The sequence below is a fragment of the Macrobrachium nipponense genome, chromosome 19, assembly GCF_015104395.2.
Source record: "Macrobrachium nipponense isolate FS-2020 chromosome 19, ASM1510439v2, whole genome shotgun sequence".
NCBI classification, from domain to species: Eukaryota; Metazoa; Arthropoda; class Malacostraca; order Decapoda; family Palaemonidae; genus Macrobrachium; species Macrobrachium nipponense.
The window spans coordinates 16,106,749-16,128,893 of NC_061088.1; the positions used below are offsets into that span (position 1 = coordinate 16,106,749).

Sequence of the window (22,145 nt, forward strand, 5' to 3'; positions counted from 1 at the left end):
TTTTATATTATTATATAATATAATAATTAATATATTATAGTTATATATAAATAATAATAATTAAATAATATAATAATTTATTATAATAAATATTAATTTTATATATAATATATAAATAAATAATAACACCTCATGAATAAAAAAAAATAGTTACCATTTGCCTTTAAAAGCTAGAGCCATTCTTCCCTCGTCCATCAGTCACGTGACACTACTTCTTCCTTAAACTCAACCTCTGTCTCATTCCCGCAGGATCAGCCACCCACATCCTCCTGCGCCGAATGGACAGCGAACTGACGGAGCTGAGGAGAAAAGTTCTCAGCTTAGAGGCAGGAAACAGTCCCACCACTTCCCACCAGCAGGAGATTAACAGTAGCATAGTAAATCAGCTGCAGCAGCTTCAGGAAGAAACCAGGCAGGTGAAAGATCAGCTATCAGCTCAGGTGCAGCAGCTTCAGGAAGAGGTGAAGAACCAGCTGTCAGATCAGGTGCAGCAGCTTCAGGATGAAACCAAAGAGGTGAAGAACCAGCTGCTGGGTCTGTCTCAGCAGGTCACCCAGGCCCTTCAAGTCCCAGTGGCTACGTCCGGAAGAGGACTGGAAACACAGAGCGGCCACGATACCAGGTATGGATAGGCAGTTTCTTTCTTCTGCTTCTTCTTTTCTGCTATCGCGAAACTAGAAGTAACTAGCATTAAGAGAATGGCCTCACTCATACCAGGTGAAAGGTAAATACGAAAAGGAGGAAGATATATAGCGACCAGATAATGCCTTTATCAGTCTTACCTCTGAATGGAAAAGTACAAGGAGAGAAAGTGGTAGAGGTTTCAGGTGAAAGGTCTTATCCAGCCCAGGTTTTGAAGAACGAAGGAAAAGTGCAAACCTCTGCCATCCCCAAAAAGGTCCCTATTCCGAAAAAAATTACATTCCTTTCTCAAAATCTCATCACTTGTTGACAATCACGATTGCTGTGATTACTGGACAGGGTAACCAAATTTAGATAAGGATGCGTAAGGTTTAGTGTCTTGGCTTGGAACATTCCACAAAAGGCTGAGCCAAGACACCCTATAGTCCCCCTCCCTGAAAACAAACTCGCAAAAAAAAAAAAAAAAAAGCAGAAAAAAAAATCGAATCACTAGCTTTAAAAACATGACCCATTTTGCGTATTGCGTAAAGGTTTCCCTAAAAATTCATATTTATATATATTATATATATATATATATATATATATATATATATATATATATTAATACCAATTTATATATGACAACAGAGGACCGAGCAACTTGAGCAAAAAGCGAAAACCAACATACTTTTCAGGGAAAACATCTACAACTTAAATATTAGAAAGAGTTTTGCATTTACGCCAACATTCAACTAATAACAATCTCTCTCTCTCTCTCTCCTTCGTTTTCCTCAGTATAAGGCCTCAGGACTGCTACGACCTCCTTCGATCAGGAAGAAACGAAAGTGGCATCTACACAATTTACCCTCAAACGTGAGTAGAACAGGAAAGTCTCTTTTCTGTTTTATCCAGTAGAAAGTAATTTTAAATAATGTAAAAAACAAAAAAAAAAATACAAAAACTAAGTAAAGCTAAAGTAGTAGATCAGGTAGGTTTTACCTACATGCAGAAAATTGTCTTTAATGAGACAAACAATATATATATTAATATAATATATATATTCAATTTATTCTATATGCATATATATACATATCTGTCATAACCACTATGAAAATTAAAGACTAATGCAAGTCCTAACAGCTTGTCTGTTTAATTTCTAAGGTTATTAACGAAGGCCTAGAATAAAGTTGAAATCCGTTAGTACTTATAACTATTACGGACTCTGAGATCTCAGAGACAATGTTACGGTGTCGAAATATCCTGGAAAGGGTCGACACAATGTTACGGCCTCTGAGAGAGGTCCGCTTCAGGTTCGATATGAAATAATAAAAAAAATATTTCAACACCAACAGTTGAAACTGGGAATACGAATATAGAAAGAAACTCTAACACAACAAAGGTTTATTTACAAGCTTACTAACAAAGGTAAATGCAGAATGGTATCTCCTATTTACATAAAAAGATTAGAATCTTACACTGCATGTACTGGGGGAACAGTGAGGCAATTCAAATACTTGCTAATCAATTTGGCAATTCAACGCGCTGGCTTCATAAATGTAGAGCGGCAATTGCAGTCGTCCTCTTGACTCCGTATTGCAGAAACTAGTCTACTTGAAAGGCAGGAACTCCCCAAAACCTGTAGCAGGACCTTTTCTTCTCTGAAGTCTGCTCGACGTCGAGAAAACACGGCCGTCCACTCCTGAAGACGACTAGAACAATATATAACCAACTCTCGAACAACTCTTCTTTTGATTGATACTTCGTTGGTTCCTTCGTCTCTAGTCTCTCTCTGACGATCTCTGCTGCTGATCTCTCACTGATAATCTGATCTGTAGCTCTTACTGAGGGTATCTCTCTGTGACTAACTGGAAATCTCTCTCTTACGATCTGTGCTCTCCAAAGTTCGTTCGTCGTATTTATACGGCACCCTGGGGGCGGAGCCTACTGCGAGCGTCACAGACTCGCGAGATTTCCAGAAGTCCTTAGATGAATCTAGACGAGGTATTGCATCAGAAATCGGGGCGTTTCTCACGTAACGACAAGTTCCACAACACTCCTGCCGATTCTAGAACAGTCATGATAACAGGCACCTCCAACACGGCCGCGAACGCCTCCTTACTGCCGAACTTCTCGAAAATGCGTTTTCCTTTCCTTTAACTTCCTTTGCTATGAAGCAATTACCATCACACGCCCCCCCAAAAGAGAAAAAAAATGAAATCAACTGATTTTATTTTTTCTATAAAGAGAAGCAAGAATTAAACAGCGGGCAAACAATTCTGCATAAAGCTTTAATACTTCTTCATTCACTCAACCACTCGTGCCAAAACAGAAAACGGTCACTAGGCTACTCATTCTGAGAAAAATCTCTAGAGACTACTAACTATAACATTATCCTTCTCTCTTAGTTTTTCCGTTTTCTGAACTCTGATTAAAACTTATAAATACTAAAACACCTCTTGTGTTTTTCTCAAAACTAATCTCACTCAGTAACACTGTTACACGGGCGGAGGCCACGGCATGGGTCGTTGTTTATAATTCTGAAACAAATTTACATTCATTGCCTTTGCATTAATTCTATAATGTGTACTTCCCTTCTCCTCTAACACTGAATAAAGACCTTCGTACTTATAAGGTAAAAATGGACTTTCTCTCGAGACTAGTACTAAAACTTTATCTCTTACACACAAACTTCTCTCTTTTGCTATAAGATCAAGTTTTTCTTCAGTTCCCCCTTTACTTCCGTTCGGGTTTTCTTTCGCTAAGTGCCAAGCGCTTCCGTTCTCCTCCGCTAGCTGCCAAACATCTCTTAAATTGTTTTTATAATAATCAAGATTAGTTATGCAATCCTCTCTACCCTTACTTCTAGACAAAGGTAAGAACATATTTATAATTACATTATCAAAAGATTCGCCTACTGAAGGAATATTACACAACTGAACTCTGGGAATTACATGAATCGGTTTCCCGGCAATTTGATATTCACGATAGCTTAAAGCATACCTCTTCACGTCATTTTTCATCTTAGGACAAAAGTACGCCCTACTAATAAACTTGAAAGTTTTATTTACTCCCAAATGTCCTTGCTCATCGCGTTAGAACAACTTCAAAACTAGCTCACGAAGCTTCCTAGGAACCACTAATTGTTCTGTGATTTCCTCTTTACTACCTGACTCAGGACAAACATAAGGACACAAAACTTCGTCCTTTAAACAAAAAGTTTCCTTACACACATCATCGAGATCATCATCCAGCTCACATTCAAATATTCGGGTTAGTGTCTCATCCTCTTTCTGCAACTTGACTAGCTCATCCTTATCCAAAACGTTAGAGCCTAATTCATCACCGTAACTAGGACTAGATACTGGCACATTTACTACGTTACTCCTGACAGCTACACCTTCCGTTTGGCTATCACTGTCCACGATAGAGTTAGGTCTCTCAGCCACACTCATGACAAGATCAATCTCGCTACCTCTATCACACTCATTCGAATCCACGAACTCACTCACGTTCGAATCCATGAACCTACACTCATTCGAATCCACAAACTCACTCTCGTTCGAATCCACGAACAAATTATGACCGTAGTCTACGTCTGTATCTAAACCCGACCTAGTTACTACCATTTCAGGCACTGGAATATTCCTCACAACAGAATTCACATTCTTGGATAAAGCTAAGTCGTTACCGACAATAATGTCAATGCCATCGACGGGCAAACTGTCCACAACTGCAAGTTTTACTTCTCCTGACACTACCTGACTTTCTAAATTCAACTTCAGCAAAGGACAAAGAACACAAGTGTTAGGAAATCCACCTAACATAACTTTCTCTTCCATATTGGTTTCTGCCCTGTTCGGTACACACTCACTCCTCATCAGTGATACAGCGGCCCCTGTGTCTCGAAGCAAGACCACTTCTCTCGAATCTACTTCTCCAAGAGAGGAAACTACGCCTTCCAACAGAAATTCACCAAACATTTTCCTAGTTTCTCTCATCACATCATTCCTACTTGACAAAAGGTTAACTAGAGACACTGGTTTCTTACCGACCTTCCTTTCTACTGCACAATTCCTCGCTAAATGCCCTTTCCCATTACATCGGAAACAAGTTAATTCTGAGCCACTAGATGCCATTCTACTCTTACAAACCTTAGACGTATGACCAGGTTTTCCGCATGTATAACAGGAATAGTCACTTTTACTCGCATTGCTATTACTAGGACTGAAACCTTTACTGCTTTGTACTCTACCAGACGAAGGATCATTTCGTTTCTTACTGACACTCAAATTATGAGTTAGACTATATTCGTCAGCTAGCCTAGTTGCTCCTGCAAAAGATACTTCTCGCCTATCCTCTATATAAAGTTTAATCTCAGGAGATATGTTATCCTTGAAGTTTTCTAACAACACTAAGTTCTTCAGACTATCAAAATCCTCAACCTTGGCAGAGGTTAACCAATCAAAAAACAGTCTATCTAACTTCTTACCGTATTCTACATACGTAATATTTTCATCCTTTCTCAAATTTCTACAATTCTTACGGTACGCCTCCAGTACTAACCTACATGCGCTAAGAACGGTTTCTTTCACGATATCGTAATTATCACATTCCTCCTTAGACATGCAACTATACACAGTAAGTGCCCTACCACTCAAAACTGACTGCAAATATAAAGTCCACGTTTCTTTAGGAGAACCTACTCGTTCCATTAACTTCTCAAAACACATGAAATATGTCGTAACATCTTCCTCATTGAACTTTGGTACTAATTTTAATACTGCACTCATACCTAAAGTATCAGCTCCGTTTTCGTTCTCGCCTGTCCGCCCGTTACGAGTACTGTCCCTTAACCGAGCAATTTCCAACTCATGCATACGCTCTCTCTCCCTCTCTTCCTGCTCATGCATACGCTCTTTCTCTTTCTCTTCCTGTTGCATTTTCATTACTTCTCTCTCTCTCTCATACTTTTCTCTTTCTTTCTTTTCAACATACTCACGGAGATCATTCCCCTCTAGACCTAGTAGCTTTCCTGACTCAATAAACTCTTTCATCATCTCACTCATTCTGATTCTTTCTATATTCTCCCTGTTTCAAACTGTTAAAGTGTTGATAGCCTAGGCAAGGTCGCCACAATATTACAGACTCTGAGATCTCAGAGACAATGTTACGGTGTCGAAATATCCTGGAAAGGGTCGACACAATGTTACGGCCTCTGAGAGAGGTCCGCTTCAGGTTTGATATGAAATAATAATAAAAAAAAACATTTCAACACCAACAGTTGAAACTGGGGATACCAATATAGAAAGAAACTCTAACACAACAAAGGTTTATTTACAAGCTTACTAACAAAGGTAAATGCAGAATGGTATCTCCTATTTACATAAAAAGATTAGAATCTTACACTGCATGTACTGGGGGAACAGTGAGGCAATTCAAATACTTGCTAATCAATTTGGCAATTCAATGCGCTGGCTTCATAAATGTAGAGCGGCAATTGCAGTCGTCCTCTTGACTCCATATTGCAGAAACTAGTCTACTTGAAAGGCAGGAACTCCCCAAAACCTGTAGCAGGACCTTTTCTTCGCTGAAGTCTGCTCAACGTCGAGAAAACACGGCCGTCCACTCCTGAAGACTACTAGAACAATATCCAACCAACTCTCGAACAACTCTTCTTTTGATTGATACTTCGTTGGTTCCTTCGTCTCTAGTCTCTCTCTGGCGATCTCTGCTGCTGATCTCTCACTGATAATCTGATCTGTGGCTCTTACTGAGGGTATCTCTCTGTGACTAACTGGAAATCTCTCTCTTACGATCTGTGCTCTCCAAAGTTCGTTCGCCGTATTTTACGGCACCCTGGGGGCGGAGACTACGGCGAGCGTCACCGACCCGCGAGATTTCCAGAAGTCCTTAGATGAATCTAGACGAGGTATTGCATCAGAAATCGCGGCATTTCTCACGTAACGACGAGTTCCACAACACTCCTGCCGATTCTAGAACAGTCATGATAACAGGCACCTCCAACACAGCCGCAAACGCCTCCTTACTGCCGAACTTCTCGAAAATGCGTTTTCCTTTCCTTTAACTTCCTTTGCTATGAAGCAATTACCATCACAATAACTAGTCTTTAATTTTCCTTGTAGTTATGAAAGATACATGAACCATGCACCAGAGAGGTTATACTATGTATATGTGTGTATATATACATATATATACATAATCTGTACATGCGTGTGTAAACTGTACATGTGTGTGTGTGTGTGTGTGTGCGAACTACATAGATGCCATGGTTAACATAAGCGTTAACAAATAATTTAAGCAGACTAATGTTTTATATATAGTAAGGTGCATATATATTATATATATATATATATATATATATATAATATATATATATATATATATATATATATATATATATATATATATATATATATATATATATATATATATATATATATATATATATATAATCCACAATTCAAAGGTCACTATAGTAGGTTGGCATTAAATGTATCCATTAGATACATTTAATGCCAACACGCTTCTTGACCCATGGTCACAACATCAGGACAACTATTTAAGTACAAGTTCCCCGGATGTAGTTCCGGGAATTATGTTGATTCGACTCTGCGTCTCCTCAAGGTCAGGGCCGATTCTCTCATGGGCGTGAGTTATCGTACTGGCTGCAGATTGTCTAATCCCGAACTTTTCAATATAAGATCCCACGCTACAGGTTGCAAGACATCAGTAAAATACGACAACTTCAAAATAATTGGCTAAGCCAGGGAACCTGGAGAACTGCTGCTCTTGGAAAGTCTAAACATAAAAAGAATTGAACCTACTTTTAATTGCCAATCATCGGCTGTTCCCTGTTCATAGCATTACTGGATTGTTTGTTTATATTTGTCCGCCTTCTTTTCTGTTCTGAAGTTTTGTATTCTTTTAGTGTGAGTTTGCTTGGTTTTTAAAGTGTAGATGTATTTTCAAGTCTGATTCAGTATTTAAGTTTAACCTAGTTTCCATTATAAGTTTTTTTTTTTTGTATGTTTCTTTTAATTATGTGCTCTGAATGCTCCTTTTTTTACATAGATGTCCTGATGATGTGACCATGGGTCAAGAAAGGCGTTGGCAATAAATGTAGGTACTTGAAGTGTATATGTTCCTGCGCATTTCTTCAAAACATATATTATAAAAAAAAATTTATGCCAGATGTGGACTTCCGGGTGAAGGGGTCGCCGTCTGGTGTGACATGGGCGAGAAAGAGGTCGACGAAGGTGGATGGACTGTTGTCCTTCTTCGGCGACCTCTCAGTACCCAAGTGAACTTCAACAGAGGATGGCGCGATTATAGAATTGGATTTGGCAGCCCAGACACTGAATACTGGATAGGTGAGGCTTTCTCAGTTCCCACTGACTCTTTTTGTTTTGAATGGAACACCAATAAGCAAGGCTTTACTGGAAATATTTGTGTACTTTTAATGACGAGCAACTTAGAAGTCTCTCTTTCCTTTTGTCTTTGTTGGTTCCTTTAAATTTCTCATCATAAGAGACAACTTAAAAGAATGTCATTTTTCCCTCGTCTGCTAAGCTTTGGAATTTTGTTCCTGCTTCTGCTTTTCTTACCCCAATAACTCAGACTTCAAAGATGCTTTGTGGATGAACTCCCACTCCTTTCCATTTTATTGTTTTCACAGGAAAGGACGAAATGTGTAAGTAGGTAAAAATAAAAATATGAGTGAATGCTGTACAACGTCCCGTAAAATATTAAACAATTATCAATTGAACTTGTGGTCCTGCATTGGCTGTGGCCTCAAATTTATTAACCAGATCGTTTAAGTTATTGCAAAATTTGACTGATTGATTGATTTATAGGTTTTAGGCATAATGACAATCACTGGGGCAGCTAAGGCCATTCAGTGCTGAAAAGGAAATTGACAGTGAAGAGGTTTGAAATGTGTAACAGGAGGAAAGTCTCGCAGTTGCACTACGAATGAATTGTTGGGATAGGGTGGAAAGTGAGATGGAAGAAAGATATGAAAGGAGGTACAGTAAAAGGAATGAAAGTAGTTGCAGCTAGGGGCCGATGGGACGCTGCAAAGAACCTTAAATAATGCCTACATTGGATGCACGAAGAGGACTTAGCATCCCTGGTGCCTACAGTCGAAACTACCTTTTCAAGATTTGCTCGTTTTGTTTCAAAATACAATTTTTTACCCGTAAACATGGATGCATACGTTCATTTATAACCAGAAACACACTAACGTATTTATTTCGAGGTGAACCGAGTTACCATAAGACACCTCGTCAGAAAAATCTCATTCCGTTTTAATTGGTACCACGATCAGTTCATGTCTCATGATACCCAGTAAGAGAATATCATTATACTTATACATCGTAGAACAAGCTGAAAGAGAACGTCAGTCTCAAAGCAGGTTCAGTAAGTAAGAAACCTTATATTTATATAAATACTGTGGAAAAGCAGTGCCCAAACAGAATAATACAGTAAGCATAATTAATGATAGGTACAGTATTAGACTAACCGGGAGAAAGAAACTTATTGAAACCATAGATATAACAACAGGTATATAAATCAATCAAAACGAAAGGTAAATCAAATAAACAGATAGCAATTTGGCGCGAGGGCAAGGACAATTCTCTATTCTTTTCTAAGTACATCATTCAGCTGGTGACGTTTCAAGACGTTTAGTCCCATTTTCAAACATATCCAATAAAAGAAGCAGACATTGGAAAACAGACTCGGAATAAAAAAAAAACAAATAAATAGTTTTTTTTACATATAACATAAAATTATAGGTACAGTAAAAAGGAAGAGAGTTGGCCTAGGGGTGCTGATGGCACAGGCCTAGTGACAGTTCGGGTCAGGTTCAGCTTCGACTTAAACTTACGAGAGATATAACGGTGTTGATGTGGTCTGGGTATTTATTAAAATCATAGTAGGAACTCCTAACGACCAACAACTAGCAATTTTAGAATCGCTTTTTATTAAACAATTTGTCCCCCAATTAAACACTCAGACCACCTCAACACCTCTTTACCTCTAGTGAGTTTAAGTCGAAGCTGAACCTGGACCGATCTGTCACTCTGCCTGTGGCCTCAGCACCATTTGGTCAACTCTCTTCATTTTTACTTTACTTATAATTTTATTTTATACTAGGTCGAATATCTTCAATTTTACTCTACTTATAATTTTATACTTGGTCAACTCTCTTTATTTTAACTCTACTTATAATTTTATATTTTATACTTGGTCAACTCTCTTCATTTTTACTCTACTTATAATTTTATTTTATACTTGGTCAACTCTCTTCATTTTTACTCTACTTATAATTTTATTTTATACTTGGTCAACTCTCTTCATTTTTACTGTACTTATAATTTTATTTTATACTTGGTCAACTCTCTTCATTTTTACTCTACTAATAATTTTACTCTTATATGTAAAAAAAACTTTATTTTCTTTCCGAGTCTGTTTTTAATGCCTGTTTCTTTCATTATACAGCTTTGAAAATGGGACTAAACGTCTTGAAACGTCACCAGCTGAATGATGTACTTAGAAAGGAATAAAGAATTGTCCTTCCCCTCGCGCCAAATTGCTGTTTACTGGATTGATAGAACCCACCCCTAACTTCAATAAATAGATACAAGCATATCGTAAGCAAACCAAGCATCCACACTGGTGACCGCGTCCCTTGAATTGACAGGTAACGACGTCCTCCACGCCGTCACGAACGGAGCAACCCAAGTGCTCCGGGTGGACATGACCGACTGGGACGGGCAGTCCCGGTACCAAGAGTACAGCTCCTTCCACGTCGCCGACAGAGATCACGAGTACAGCCTCCGACTGGGGACGGGATCCGGGACTGCAGGGGATGCCCTCAAACGTCATGATAACATGCTCTTCTCCACTCCCGACAGAGATAACGATATTGATAGTGAGCAAATCCTTTACCGTGTTAAAGCTCTCCGTAGGTTTTAAGGTGGTTTGGTCTTGTGGAGAAAATGGAGGATGACAGTATAATGATAGACTGGTGAGTAGCACAGTATGTGTGTAGATTGTGAGGGGGAGGTCGACACACTGCTTGTGAGCTTTCTTTGTGGGTAAAGAAGCAGCTGATTTTGTGAACATTTGGATGTTTTATTTTCTCTTGCACAAGAGGTTCATCCTTGATTTAAATAAAGAACAATTACGGCAATGCTATATGTATGTATGTATGTATGTAGATATAATATGGTCCTGCATTCATGTATCTCAGAATGCTTCAGTTCTGGGTACTTTATTCTTAATAATCATTCATTTTCCACTGCCATGGGTAGGACTCCAGAGTCGAAGTAAACCAGAAGAGGTCTTCTTGATGCCATATTTTCTAGAGAATTGGACTGTTATCCATTCTTTTAAAACGTCATCCAACTTAGTCTTTTCCTACTTATCTTGTCACAAATGGAATCAGTATTTGCATTATTCAGGACCCCTGATTTCCCACTCGATGATCTTTGTGTATCATGAGGATCCTTTTCGAGCTGTTACAAAGAAACTAGAGATATTTTGAGCTATTGTGCAAAAGTGGGCCATCTTGAAGTACCATGCAGTAAGTATGATTGACCTTGCCTCTGAAAGTGGCAGTTCCACGTTACGAGAAACTGGATTACCAATGGAAATTCTCAAACTTCCTAGATCTTGCTTTAGTGAGAGAGAGAGAGAGAGAGAGAGAGAGAGAGAGAGAGAGAGAGAGAGAGAGTGCGTGTGAAAAGCCTCAGTTTTGCGGCCGATGGTTTGGAAGAGAGCATACACAATCAATCGATCTAGCTGGGATGTAAAAGTTGTGCACACACCATGAGTACTAATTCTTATTTCTATCTAGTTCTAGTCTTGGACACTAATATTTTTCCTCATTGATACTCCTCGCTTCATCCTCAATTTCGTTTTCCCAACCTTAAATTTGTCCTTGCTTATACAATATACACCTGACTTCAGTCAGTAAAGCACGTTTATTTTTCTAAGGCATACGCCCCTTCATTTTTCCTGATTTTAGTCTTCTTACCCTCTTCTTTTTTCCACCACAGGTTCTCGTAACTGCGCAGTTACATACAGCAGTGGCTTCTGGTTTAATAAATGTCTCTACGTGAGTCCAACGAACCCACTTCTGAGCAAGCAGAAAAACGCGAAGGGGATAATTTGGAACACGTTCCACTCTGACTTGACCACGCTGCAACGCGTCACCTTTAAAGTGAAGCCAGCTATGTGTTATAGTGGATGATTTCTCTCAGTCATAAATCTTAAAAACCCAGTGTCAATCCATGCGCAACAAAACTTGTTTCAAAGGACTGTAAAGGGTGACTGAGAGAAAACTAAGAAAACAGAGAAATTTGTAAATTGCGAATAAATAGTAGTCTACTGGGTGTTCTTCAGCAAGCGACCTTGGTGGCTTCCCTACTCATTTACATAACACCAGAGTACTGAAGATTATCTAATAAATCCATGAATGTTCTTGTCTTTCCTAAGCTTACTCAAAGTAACAGGGAAGAAGCCAGGCGGATGTGGGAATGCTCAAATTTATACAAAGTTTCCTTAATCTGGGAGAATTTCAAAAACAATAAATGTCTCATAATGGACTCCTGCCCCTCCTCTCTCAGACGGTTCTAAATGGTGAAATAGGGAGAAGACACCATTACAAGCCTTGAAGAGGTCTGTACTATCTTCAAAAGGCACTTCTGTGAAACACCAATGCCCCAGAAGGCACGACAATCGTGGCCATGGTCAGGGTTACAAAGCTTCATATCTCCATGACATCTGAAAAATGGCTTCATTAGTGTAAATGAAGTTTCTATCTCTTACAGCTCAAAATATATTGCGAGAATTGAAGTCGAGTAATAAATGTATAGAGAATAAATCCATAATTTCATTTTTCGGCAAAGTTCTCACACAATTTATATATATATATATATATATATATATATATATATATATATATATATATATATATATATAATGACAATGCCCATTGACAGACAGATAGAGAAGTGATTGCCAGACCAAAAAAAACATATTTTTTTTTTTACTCTGCTCTTCAAAGAAGATTACCTTTATCATCTGTTTCTTAGTAGTCGAAGTTACTGCTTATAACGCATACTTCACCTCACTGACTATGAGGAGAGGAACTATACTTCTGGCATGGCGGGAGCAGTTAAACCACAGATATGGGTTTAGTGGACCCGCTATGATTCCGAATGATATGCAGCAAATTACTGGTCCCACTTATTCTGTTCCTTCTCTGACTGAGAGGAAGTTGTCTTGTCCCGGCAAATCACAGGTCAACCATTCATATTATAAAAATGGAGTTTTGTCTTTATCATCATTCTTATTAATTTTATCATTATTATTTTCGAGTATTTTGATAAGACCTTTGATATACACTTCTTGATTCCTAAGTTTCTGTCGAAGGATCTGATCTCGAATGGGAAGGGAAATCTGGGCCAAGTCTAATTCAAGAAGCGGACAGCTGTGTGGGAGGTGATCAAAGTGAACAAATGAAAAGGCAGACAATCCCTGTTGCAAGAAGATGTCTGCTCTTGTTACTTTACTTGACAATGACAGCAATATCACCATCACCAGAAAGAAGTGACAATGTCGAAATAGCAAGGATCATTATGCCAGTCTTCTCTCACTTCTAACGTTTTCTCTTTTCCCACAGCGAAGCCAAAGTGGCATCATCTTCCTGAATATTACATCCACCGAATACTACGCAAAAGCCACAATCTGACAGAGAACTGGGCTGGGAACGGGATGACGCGTTATGCGATTTCCCTTTTCCGTCAATTACTGTGAATAACGAAGCATCCTCCCTACAAAGGGAAACGTGCAAATCAATAATGCGGAGAATCGATATTATAATTCAGTACATTGCACACTTCGACCTCTATCGCACCTTAAAATATTATTATTATTATTATATAACCTGTCCACTGAGACACATATTTAGATTCTGGAAATCAGCCCCAAACAAAACATGAAGGATATATTTATTCCAAGTTTGTTCTGTTATTCCAAGTGTTCATTAGTCCCTTCCCTGAGAGAGAGAGAGAGAAAGAGAGAGAGAGAGAGAGAGAGAATTAAACACTCGATGCAAGCTGATAATACCAATAAATACGCCTTTGAGAGAGAGAGAGAGAGAGAGAGAGAGAGAGAGAGAGAGAGAGAGAGAGAGAGAGAGAGCTAGGTCGGTTCGTTTAACAACTGCTCTCCTAAGAGTCGTGCCTCGGAGCCATGACATCATTTCGTACTTGACAGAGCTCAGAGGTGTGCAACTCGAAACCCCAATTTTGCCAACCTCTAATTGAGTAATTATCCTCGGCGGTCCCAAGCGATAGCGGCTTCCCAGCCTTTGAGGTCTGGCCAGGAAATCGCGCGATAAACTTGTTCCGCTGAGCGCACTAAACTAACAAACATTTTCTCTCCTGCCAATTGGTCACATCGGGACGGCCGCCCTCTTAGGCCAATCGGCGATCAGTTCATTTCGCGGTTGAGTGCGATGCAGTTGAAAGACACCTTCAACCTTTGCCTTCAATGTCATTCCAGTTGAAGGAAAGGATAGAAGTTGTTAGAAGACGTCCCTGAAGTGTCACCCGGACTTTCCCAAAAACCTTGAATTTAAACTACCTAAACAACCGGAGGAGGATTTCGAATGAAAGCGCTCGTTGTTTTCTGTACTATTTGCACAACTGCTTGCATTAGTATTGGTAGAGAATTGCACGTACTGTCGCACAGCTCTGTGTTTCAAGTTATTGTATTTTGGACCAAATGACTTTAATGTAAACATCATTGCGCTGAGGTCTGTGGTCAATAAAGTGACCTACCTACCTACTTATCTATCTATCGATCTATCTATCTACATTATACAGTTCTTAAGCGTTAAGAGGTAATGAGGGAGGCTGTGAAAAAGGCGTTAGCTGGCGTAAAATAACCAGTAAACGTTTGAAAGGCTCAGGTGAGTGGCGCAGTGTGTGCAGGGAGGTTAGCAGGCTACTGAAGAGCAATGCTTGCAGGTATATGAACTGGCTAGCAGATATGGATGTCGTCTTCCCACTGGTTTCATCCTTGACTCACAAACTGAAAGGGTGAACGTGGTACCGACTGAATCCGATCATCGACCGAATATATGCGAAAGCAATTGTTGGTTTGTTTTTTTTTTTTCAGCCGGAACCCAAGCGACTCATGTCCCCTTCCCGTTTCTACCTATGGGCAACTTATGGACCCCGTTTCCTTCCGATGGTTTTTTTTAAGGCCCTTGTAATTTTTCCTTTTGAACAATGCGTATTAGTCTTTCTATGAACCTAGCAAAATGAAAGCGAAATTGCTCCATGACGAAAATTTAAGCACTAATTGTGTTGGGAGAAATGACTCGTACATAAAAAACGGTTACATGTAAAAGTAAGTATATCTTAGTTCTACCAGACCACTGAGCTGATTAACAGCTCTCCTAGGGCTGGCCCGAAGGATTAGATATTTTTACGTGTCTAGGAACCAATTGGTTACCTAGCAATGGGACTTACAGCTTATTGTTGGATATGAACCACATTATATCGAGAAATGAATTTCTATCACCAGAAATAAATTCCTCTGGTTCAGCGTTGGCCGAGCCGAGGATCGAACTTCGGACCACCGGACTGGTAGCCGTGCGCGAAATCCACTCGCGCAATGTGGAACATAACGGTTACATGTACAGATAACCAAGACGAATTGATGAAAAGCGTTTAAGAAATTGGCCTCTCCAAGGAATCTTTATCATGTTCATAATCACGATAATACGGTAGGTCAAAATAGTAATATAAAAGGAAATTTACTTAGCTACAAGACAGCACAATACCATACCGTTGAAAAAATAGCTAACATTAACGTTAAATGAAATAAAAACTACTGCGGCTACAGTTGCAATTTGGTATGCTTGATGACTGGAGGGTGGATGAACAATATATACCAATTTGTAGCTTTCTAGCCTCAGTAGCTTTTAAGATCTGAGGGCGGACAGAAAAAGTGCGGACGGACCGACAAATAGTCAACTGAATAGTTTTCTTTTACAGAAAACTAAAAAGGTATTTTCAATCCACACAGGAGCAGTACGAGATACAAACAAGACCTGGACATCAATTCAAATATCAAGAGACTTGGAGAAATGCGAGAATAATTTCAAACATCAGAAAAAAAACTCAAATATGAAAAGAACAGCGGTATTCAATGAAGAAACAGATAGAAAAATCAGATAACACAAGAAATACGAAAGTAGGAGATGCAAGACGGGATAATGAAGAGGAGAGAGGGGAGACAAGAAAGCACCAGAAAGTTTACATCTGAAAATGGTAACGACACTAAATAAACGAAGGATGAAGAAAGTTAAAAAAAAGGGGGGGGGGGAGGTGGAGGGGAAGAACACCGAAGAGGATGAAAATAAAAGAGGTGGGAGAGGGGGGGGGGAATAATTCCATGATTAATCTCGCAATCCTTATCTGCATTCCCATTCCAGAAAGGCTCTAAAAATTCACAGAGCATTTCGCTCAAGATCTGAGAGTGGGGAATGGACACTCTCTCTCTCTCTCTCCAGATCTGAAAGTGGGGGAATGGAGAGCGAATCTTACTTCGTGAGGTATCTCGTACATCTCTCTTACTTTTCAAATGTAAAAATGCAAGGCGAAATAAATGGAGAAAGTGGGTCGCGTCTTTTCACTGCAATTGCCTTTGGATTTTGAGCAAAAAAAGGTTAATATTCATGCGCAAAAGTATGCAGAGTATTTTTGTATACATATATATCTATATATATATATATATATATATATATATATATATATATATATATATATATATGTGCGTGCGTGCGTGTGCATTTTTTTTTTATATTTTGGGGACAGTGAAGAAGATCGGCAAAAACCAGGGGACCACTTGGAAAATGTTCGGCCGAAAAGAAAGTTGGGAAGAAAAAATGAGGTGAAGGTAAAAGGAAACCTTGAAGATGGAGCTACGAACACATTAATATACCTGAGAGAAGTAAAAAGACTGGTTAGAGTCTATGGAATTCAAGATGTTGAGCCAACTCTCCTTTACTGTATCAAGGTGCGTGCAAAAGACTGGGAAGAGTTTATGGAAGCCAAGATGTTGAGCCAACTCTCCTTTATGGAAGTGAAGAGTGGATGGGGAATAGCAATGAAATAACAATGGTTGCCTCTGCTGATATGTAATATTCACGTTGTATTTGTTGTGCAAAAACAACTGAAAAGGTGTGACAAGCGGATATACAAAGTATTCTGAGATGGTCTGGTCATACGGACCAAATGGAAGACGATAAGCTAAAAATCTTATAAAAATACCATAAGTCTGGATGCAGGAAAATGGGAAGATCAAGAAATGGCTGGACAGACAAGGTGGAAGTTTTAATGGAAAGGAAAACTATCAATACTCCGGATGCAAGAGAATGCCTGCGGGATAGAGGTTGTGTTAATGGTGCAGTACATGATGTGGGTTATGTACGTTGCTGATGAGCTTTCTGTGTTGTTTTAAGAGGCAACTAACGTGGTAGCCAATGTTGCGTTGCTTTTCCTCTGGAGACACCCCTATCTATCTATCTATATATATATATATATATATATATATATATATATATATATATATATATATATATATATATAACCACCACTGTCAAAGGAAAGGCTTGATGTCGATATACATACTGTCCACACTCACACACACACACACACACACACATATATATATATATATATATATATATATATATATATATATATATATATATATATATAGATAGAATAGATAGATATAGATATATGCGTGCGTGTGTGTGTGTGTGTTAATCAGACAATGTACCTTTTCCTTAAATTCGCATGCACGCACCAGTATACTATACGTACGTTAGCGTTATTTGTTAACGGAAAAAAAAAAAAAAAATTCCGGTCACATCTCCGCCCTGAAATTCGGTCCAGAAAGAACTTAGTAGGTCTTCCATTTTCAGTCTCTTTTGAAAGCTTCGTAAAAGCCCTGAGTGTGTGTATCTTATTGTCAAAATTTTCCCGCAAGAGAAAGTTACCTCCTGAAGAGGGGGACCTCCTCCACGTCCGGAGAAGTTTTAATGCAAGGACGTACTTCATAATACGGGAGCGCATTTTTATCTGTTGGTCTAGTTATTAATCTATTTTTTTTCTGCGTTTCCCTTTACTTTCTCTTGCTTCTTCCTACTGAACACCATATTCTTAGGAAGCTCATTCCATATGTTTGTTTGCTTGTTTGTGTGGTGTTTTAACGTTGCATGGAACCAGTGGTTACTTCCGAACCACGTCGAGAGTGAACTTCTATCACCAGAAATATACATCTCCAACACCTCAACAGAATGTCCGAGAATCGAACTCGCGGCCACCGAGGTGGCAGGTCAAGACTGAGGCGCCTCGTTCCATATGAATAGGTTTCATCTACTGAATCGTTAATGCAGATTTTAGAATAAATTATGCCAAGATGATGTGAATAATATTGACATACCCATAACAAATCCTCTATTAATTCTGATCAAGGGAAAAAACTTGAAAGAAAAAACCTCCAAAACATTTGCAGCATATACCCCTTTGAGGGAGAGAAAGTATAAAACTGTTTTTTTTCCTCTCACTTGAAAAACCAGAGGTGATATTCGGCCAAAAAACGATTCATGATAAAAAAAAAAAAGTATTTGGTTTTTCACGTGAGGTCGATCCTTTGACCCATAAGGATCAAAAGGAACCCTTCATCAGCTTTTCCAATTTCCGTCCACGCCGTAGCCTCCTATTCCTATTTCCCTTCTTCTCTTTTTCTGTTTTGTTTACTTTTCTATCTCCTCTCTTTTTCCCCTCTTCATCTCCCCTTCATCACCTTCCCCCTCATTCAATTCATCATGCTTCGTTTCCTCCACCTCCAACTCTTCATTATTTTCTTTCTATTCTTGAATTTCCTTATTCCTCCCCTCGCCCCCCAACCCACAACTTTCTCTTCCTCTTACTCAACCTGTTCTATAGTTTCCTAGTCCCCCTCCTCTTCCCCTTACTCCCCCTCTTCAAAATATTCTTCTTCCTCCTCGTCGTCGTCGTCCTCCTCCTCCTCTTCTGTCTCACCTAAGCACCATCTATATAACATTCCTAACTACCAACTTCACCATTTTCTTTCTGTACTTCTTGAATTTCTTTATTCTCTTCCCTCCTCCTCCTCCTCCTCTAAACACCATCCATATGAAATTCCTAATAACAACATTACAAATCGAGTCAGTAAAAAAATGTTCTCAAATTCGGTCGCGGTGTCACGGCGGTGAGACTGTGCCGCCGCCGCCCCCCCCCCCCCCCGCCCCCCCCCCCCCTCCCCCTCCCCCTTCCGGCCCCCTTAATCCCCTTGGGAGAGTTTTGGTCTACTTTGCCATACCTGAGCAACAGGCGAGGTGCTGGAAGTGTTGCGTGCAAATGCTGCAGCGGTTGAATTCTGCAACTTGTTAAGGCTAGGCTGAAGTAAAGTATAGTTCGGTGTACATGGAGTGACAGAAAATGGGTGAAGGAAACAGAAAATGGGTGAAGAAAGAGGCATGACTTGGCAAGATATGAAATGCTGCATGTGTATCTTAAAACAATTCAACTTGTCTTTTAATATTCCACTTACGTTTTTATTTATTTATTATTACTTTGTTAATAAATAAATGTAAATGTACTTTCCACTACCTTCAGTTACTATCTTCGAAGCTTTTGTTTGTATGGTGTTTTCACGGTGCATGGAACCAGTGGTTATTCAGCAACGGGACCAACGGCTTTACGTGACTTCCGAACCACGTCGAGAGTGAATTTCTATCACCAGATATACACATCTCCAACACCTCAATAGAATGCCCGAGAATCGAACTCGCGGCCACCGAGGTGGCAGGCTAAGACCATACCAACCACTGAGGCGCTTCTTCGGAAGCTTGAATTTGAATTCAATAACCCCTGTAGGCTTGTTCCCTATGAATAGGGTTCACCTTCTGAATAATAATAATAATAATAATAATAATAATAATAATAATAATAATAATAATAATAATAATAATAAATCTGCCGATCCCTTGGCCCCTTAGAAAAAAGAAAGAAAGAAAGAAAAAAAAAGCTCTTAAACAATTAATAATAAAAATGGTAATGATACAACTATCAGCTATTACATCTAACCTTTCCTTTGGCTCCTCAAAAAAAAAAAAAAAAAAAAAATTCTTACACTATTTAATAATAAAAATATCAGCTAATGCATCTACCTTTCTTCTGGCCACTCAAAAGAGCCCCTAACGTACTGATAACATAATAAAAACGATAATAAAGGTATCAGCTATTATATACCTTATTTTCCGTACACTCAAAAAAAAAATAATAAAATAAAATAACAATAACAATAATAAAAAAAAGGTGTTCCTATACTATTACATCTCAGGGTAAACACGCGTCCATAAATCACACCAAGGCAACGTACGTACACAATATGAGCTCCGCCGATCTCGGAGATCCATCCATCCCGGCACGTCAGGGGAAACTAATGTTTCCCATTTTCTCAGGCGAACTCCGACGACGCCTATGGAGACATTATAACCAGGAGTCTTTCGCTAGAGTGTATTAGGAGGGGGAAGACGGTGGGGAAACCACTACAAAAAAAAAAAAAAAAAAAAAAAAAAAAAAAAGATTGAGTGTATTTTTCAATCAAGCTGTAGTACGTTATTATAGTGGCTATAGTAGATTCACATCAACCGTGCATTTGATGTCTAGGCCTACCGATTCGATAGACGTGAGTTCAACTTCCCGCTCTGCCAATGTGGGAATGTATTTCTGGTGATTAGAAATTAATTTCTCGATATAATGTGGTTCAGATCCCACAATAAGCTGTAGGTCCCGTTGCTAGGTAACCAACTGGTTCCTAGCCACGTGAAAATATCTAATCCTCCAGGCCAGCCCTAGGAGAGCTGTTAATCAGCTTAGTAGTCTGGGTAAACTACAATGTACTTAAATTTTGAGTATCATTCCACAACTCTATAGTAGATTCACATCAACCGTGCATTTGATTTCTAGGCCAGTCCCTTACGACGCTCCTGATTGACTGTTGATAAGCCAATCACAAGGCTGGAAACTTGGTCTCTCTCGAGAGTTCACATAGGCATGATGTATGTTCCAACTCTCCTGAAAGACGTATAGGAGAGGTGAAACATAGATCCTACCCGTGAACTCTCTCGAGAGACTGAGAGTTTCCAGCACTGTGACTGGCTTATCAACAGCCAATCAGGAGCATCGTAAGGGACTGGCCTAGACATCAAATGCACGGTTGATGTGAATCTACAATAGAGTTGTGGAATCCTACTCAAAATTTAAGTACATCGTAGTTTACCAAGACTACTAAGCTGATTAACAGCTCTCCTAGGGCTGCCCCAGAGGAATAGATATTTTCACGTGGCTAGGAACCAGTTGGTTACCTAGCAACAGGACCTACAGCTTATTGTGGGATCCGAACCACATTATATCGAGAAATTAATTTCTAATCACCAAAAATACATTCCTCTGATTCCACGTTGGCAGAGCGAGGAGCCGAACTCGCGTCTATCGAATCGGTGGGCGAGCACGTAAACCACTCGTCCAACGAGGAACTATAATGCTACTCAAATGTTGCAAATTCGCATCCCCCCAGAGAGATGAAAAATCGCTGGCACTGTATCATGATCAATGACTGCTGCAGTGTGGGGTCTGCGGCAAGAGACTGAAAGCAACATTCTTTGGAAGCTTGAATTTGAAGTCAATTGCCCCTTTGGTTTGCTTGTTCCATCGGAATAGGTTTCATCTACTGAAATAATAATATCATCATGGGAATGGACTGGGATGGTATTTGAAAAGGCCAAAGCCAAAGTGCTGGGACTCGTGAGGTCATTAGGCACTGAAAGGGAAATTGAGAGTAAAAAGGTCTAAAAGATATAACAGGAGGAAAACCACAAAGCTGTTGCACTATGAAACAATTGTTAGGAGAGGGTGGAAAGTAAGATGGAAGAAAGAGAATGAGAACAGAGGTACAGGAATGAGAAAGAGAATGAGAACAGAGGTAAAGGAATGGAAAGGGTTGTAACTAGTGGCCTATGCCCTAGGGGACGCTGCGGAGAACTTTAAGTAATGCCTACAGTACACAACGTGAGGCACTGATGGCACCGTCCCTCCCAACCCCACCCTACGGAGAATATATTATCACAGGGCTCCTGCGGGCACACACACTCACACACACACACACACACATACAAAATAAATAAATAAATAAGTAAATAAAAGACCCAGACATATTTAAGATGAGAAACAAGGAATTTTACTTAGGATCTTTGTGTCAATAATGATGATGATGACTAATGTTATTATTGATATAAGCCAAGCTGTACAACCCCTACTGGTAGACCATAATGATACATACCCAGTGAGTCCGACTGGGAAAACGTCTTCAGATGGAAGCAG

The 22,145-nt window shown here is 39.4% G+C and overlaps 1 protein-coding gene and 1 long non-coding RNA gene across 8 annotated transcripts in view; one reads left to right on the plus strand and one right to left on the minus strand.

Annotated features, from left to right (window-relative positions):
* The window catches only part of LOC135214228 (fibrinogen-like protein 1), a 47,744-nt gene extending 35,212 nt beyond the window's left edge, over positions 1 to 12,532 (plus strand). The window contains exons 2-7 of one of the 6 annotated variants that reach the window (XM_064248314.1): positions 250 to 461; positions 516 to 622; positions 1,417 to 1,494; positions 7,834 to 8,012; positions 10,346 to 10,576; positions 11,706 to 12,532. In XM_064248314.1, coding sequence (XP_064104384.1) covers positions 250 to 461; positions 516 to 622; positions 1,417 to 1,494; positions 7,834 to 8,012; positions 10,346 to 10,576; positions 11,706 to 11,899 — 1,001 coding nt within the window. In that variant the 3' untranslated portion in view covers positions 11,900 to 12,532. Of the gene's footprint in view, positions 1 to 249; positions 623 to 1,416; positions 1,495 to 7,833; positions 8,013 to 10,345; positions 10,577 to 11,705 lie in introns of all 6 variants that reach the window. The other 5 variants (XM_064248324.1, XM_064248307.1, XM_064248335.1 and 2 more) reach the window with 5 other exon arrangements.
* Positions 12,533 to 13,084: 552 nt separating this feature from the next.
* Positions 13,085 to 22,145, minus strand: part of LOC135212643 (uncharacterized) — a 43,677-nt gene continuing 34,616 nt past the window's right edge. For both annotated transcript variants that reach the window (XR_010313953.1, XR_010313954.1), the window contains exon 3: positions 13,085 to 13,484. This is a non-coding gene — a long non-coding RNA (uncharacterized LOC135212643). The remainder of the gene's footprint in view (positions 13,485 to 22,145) is intronic.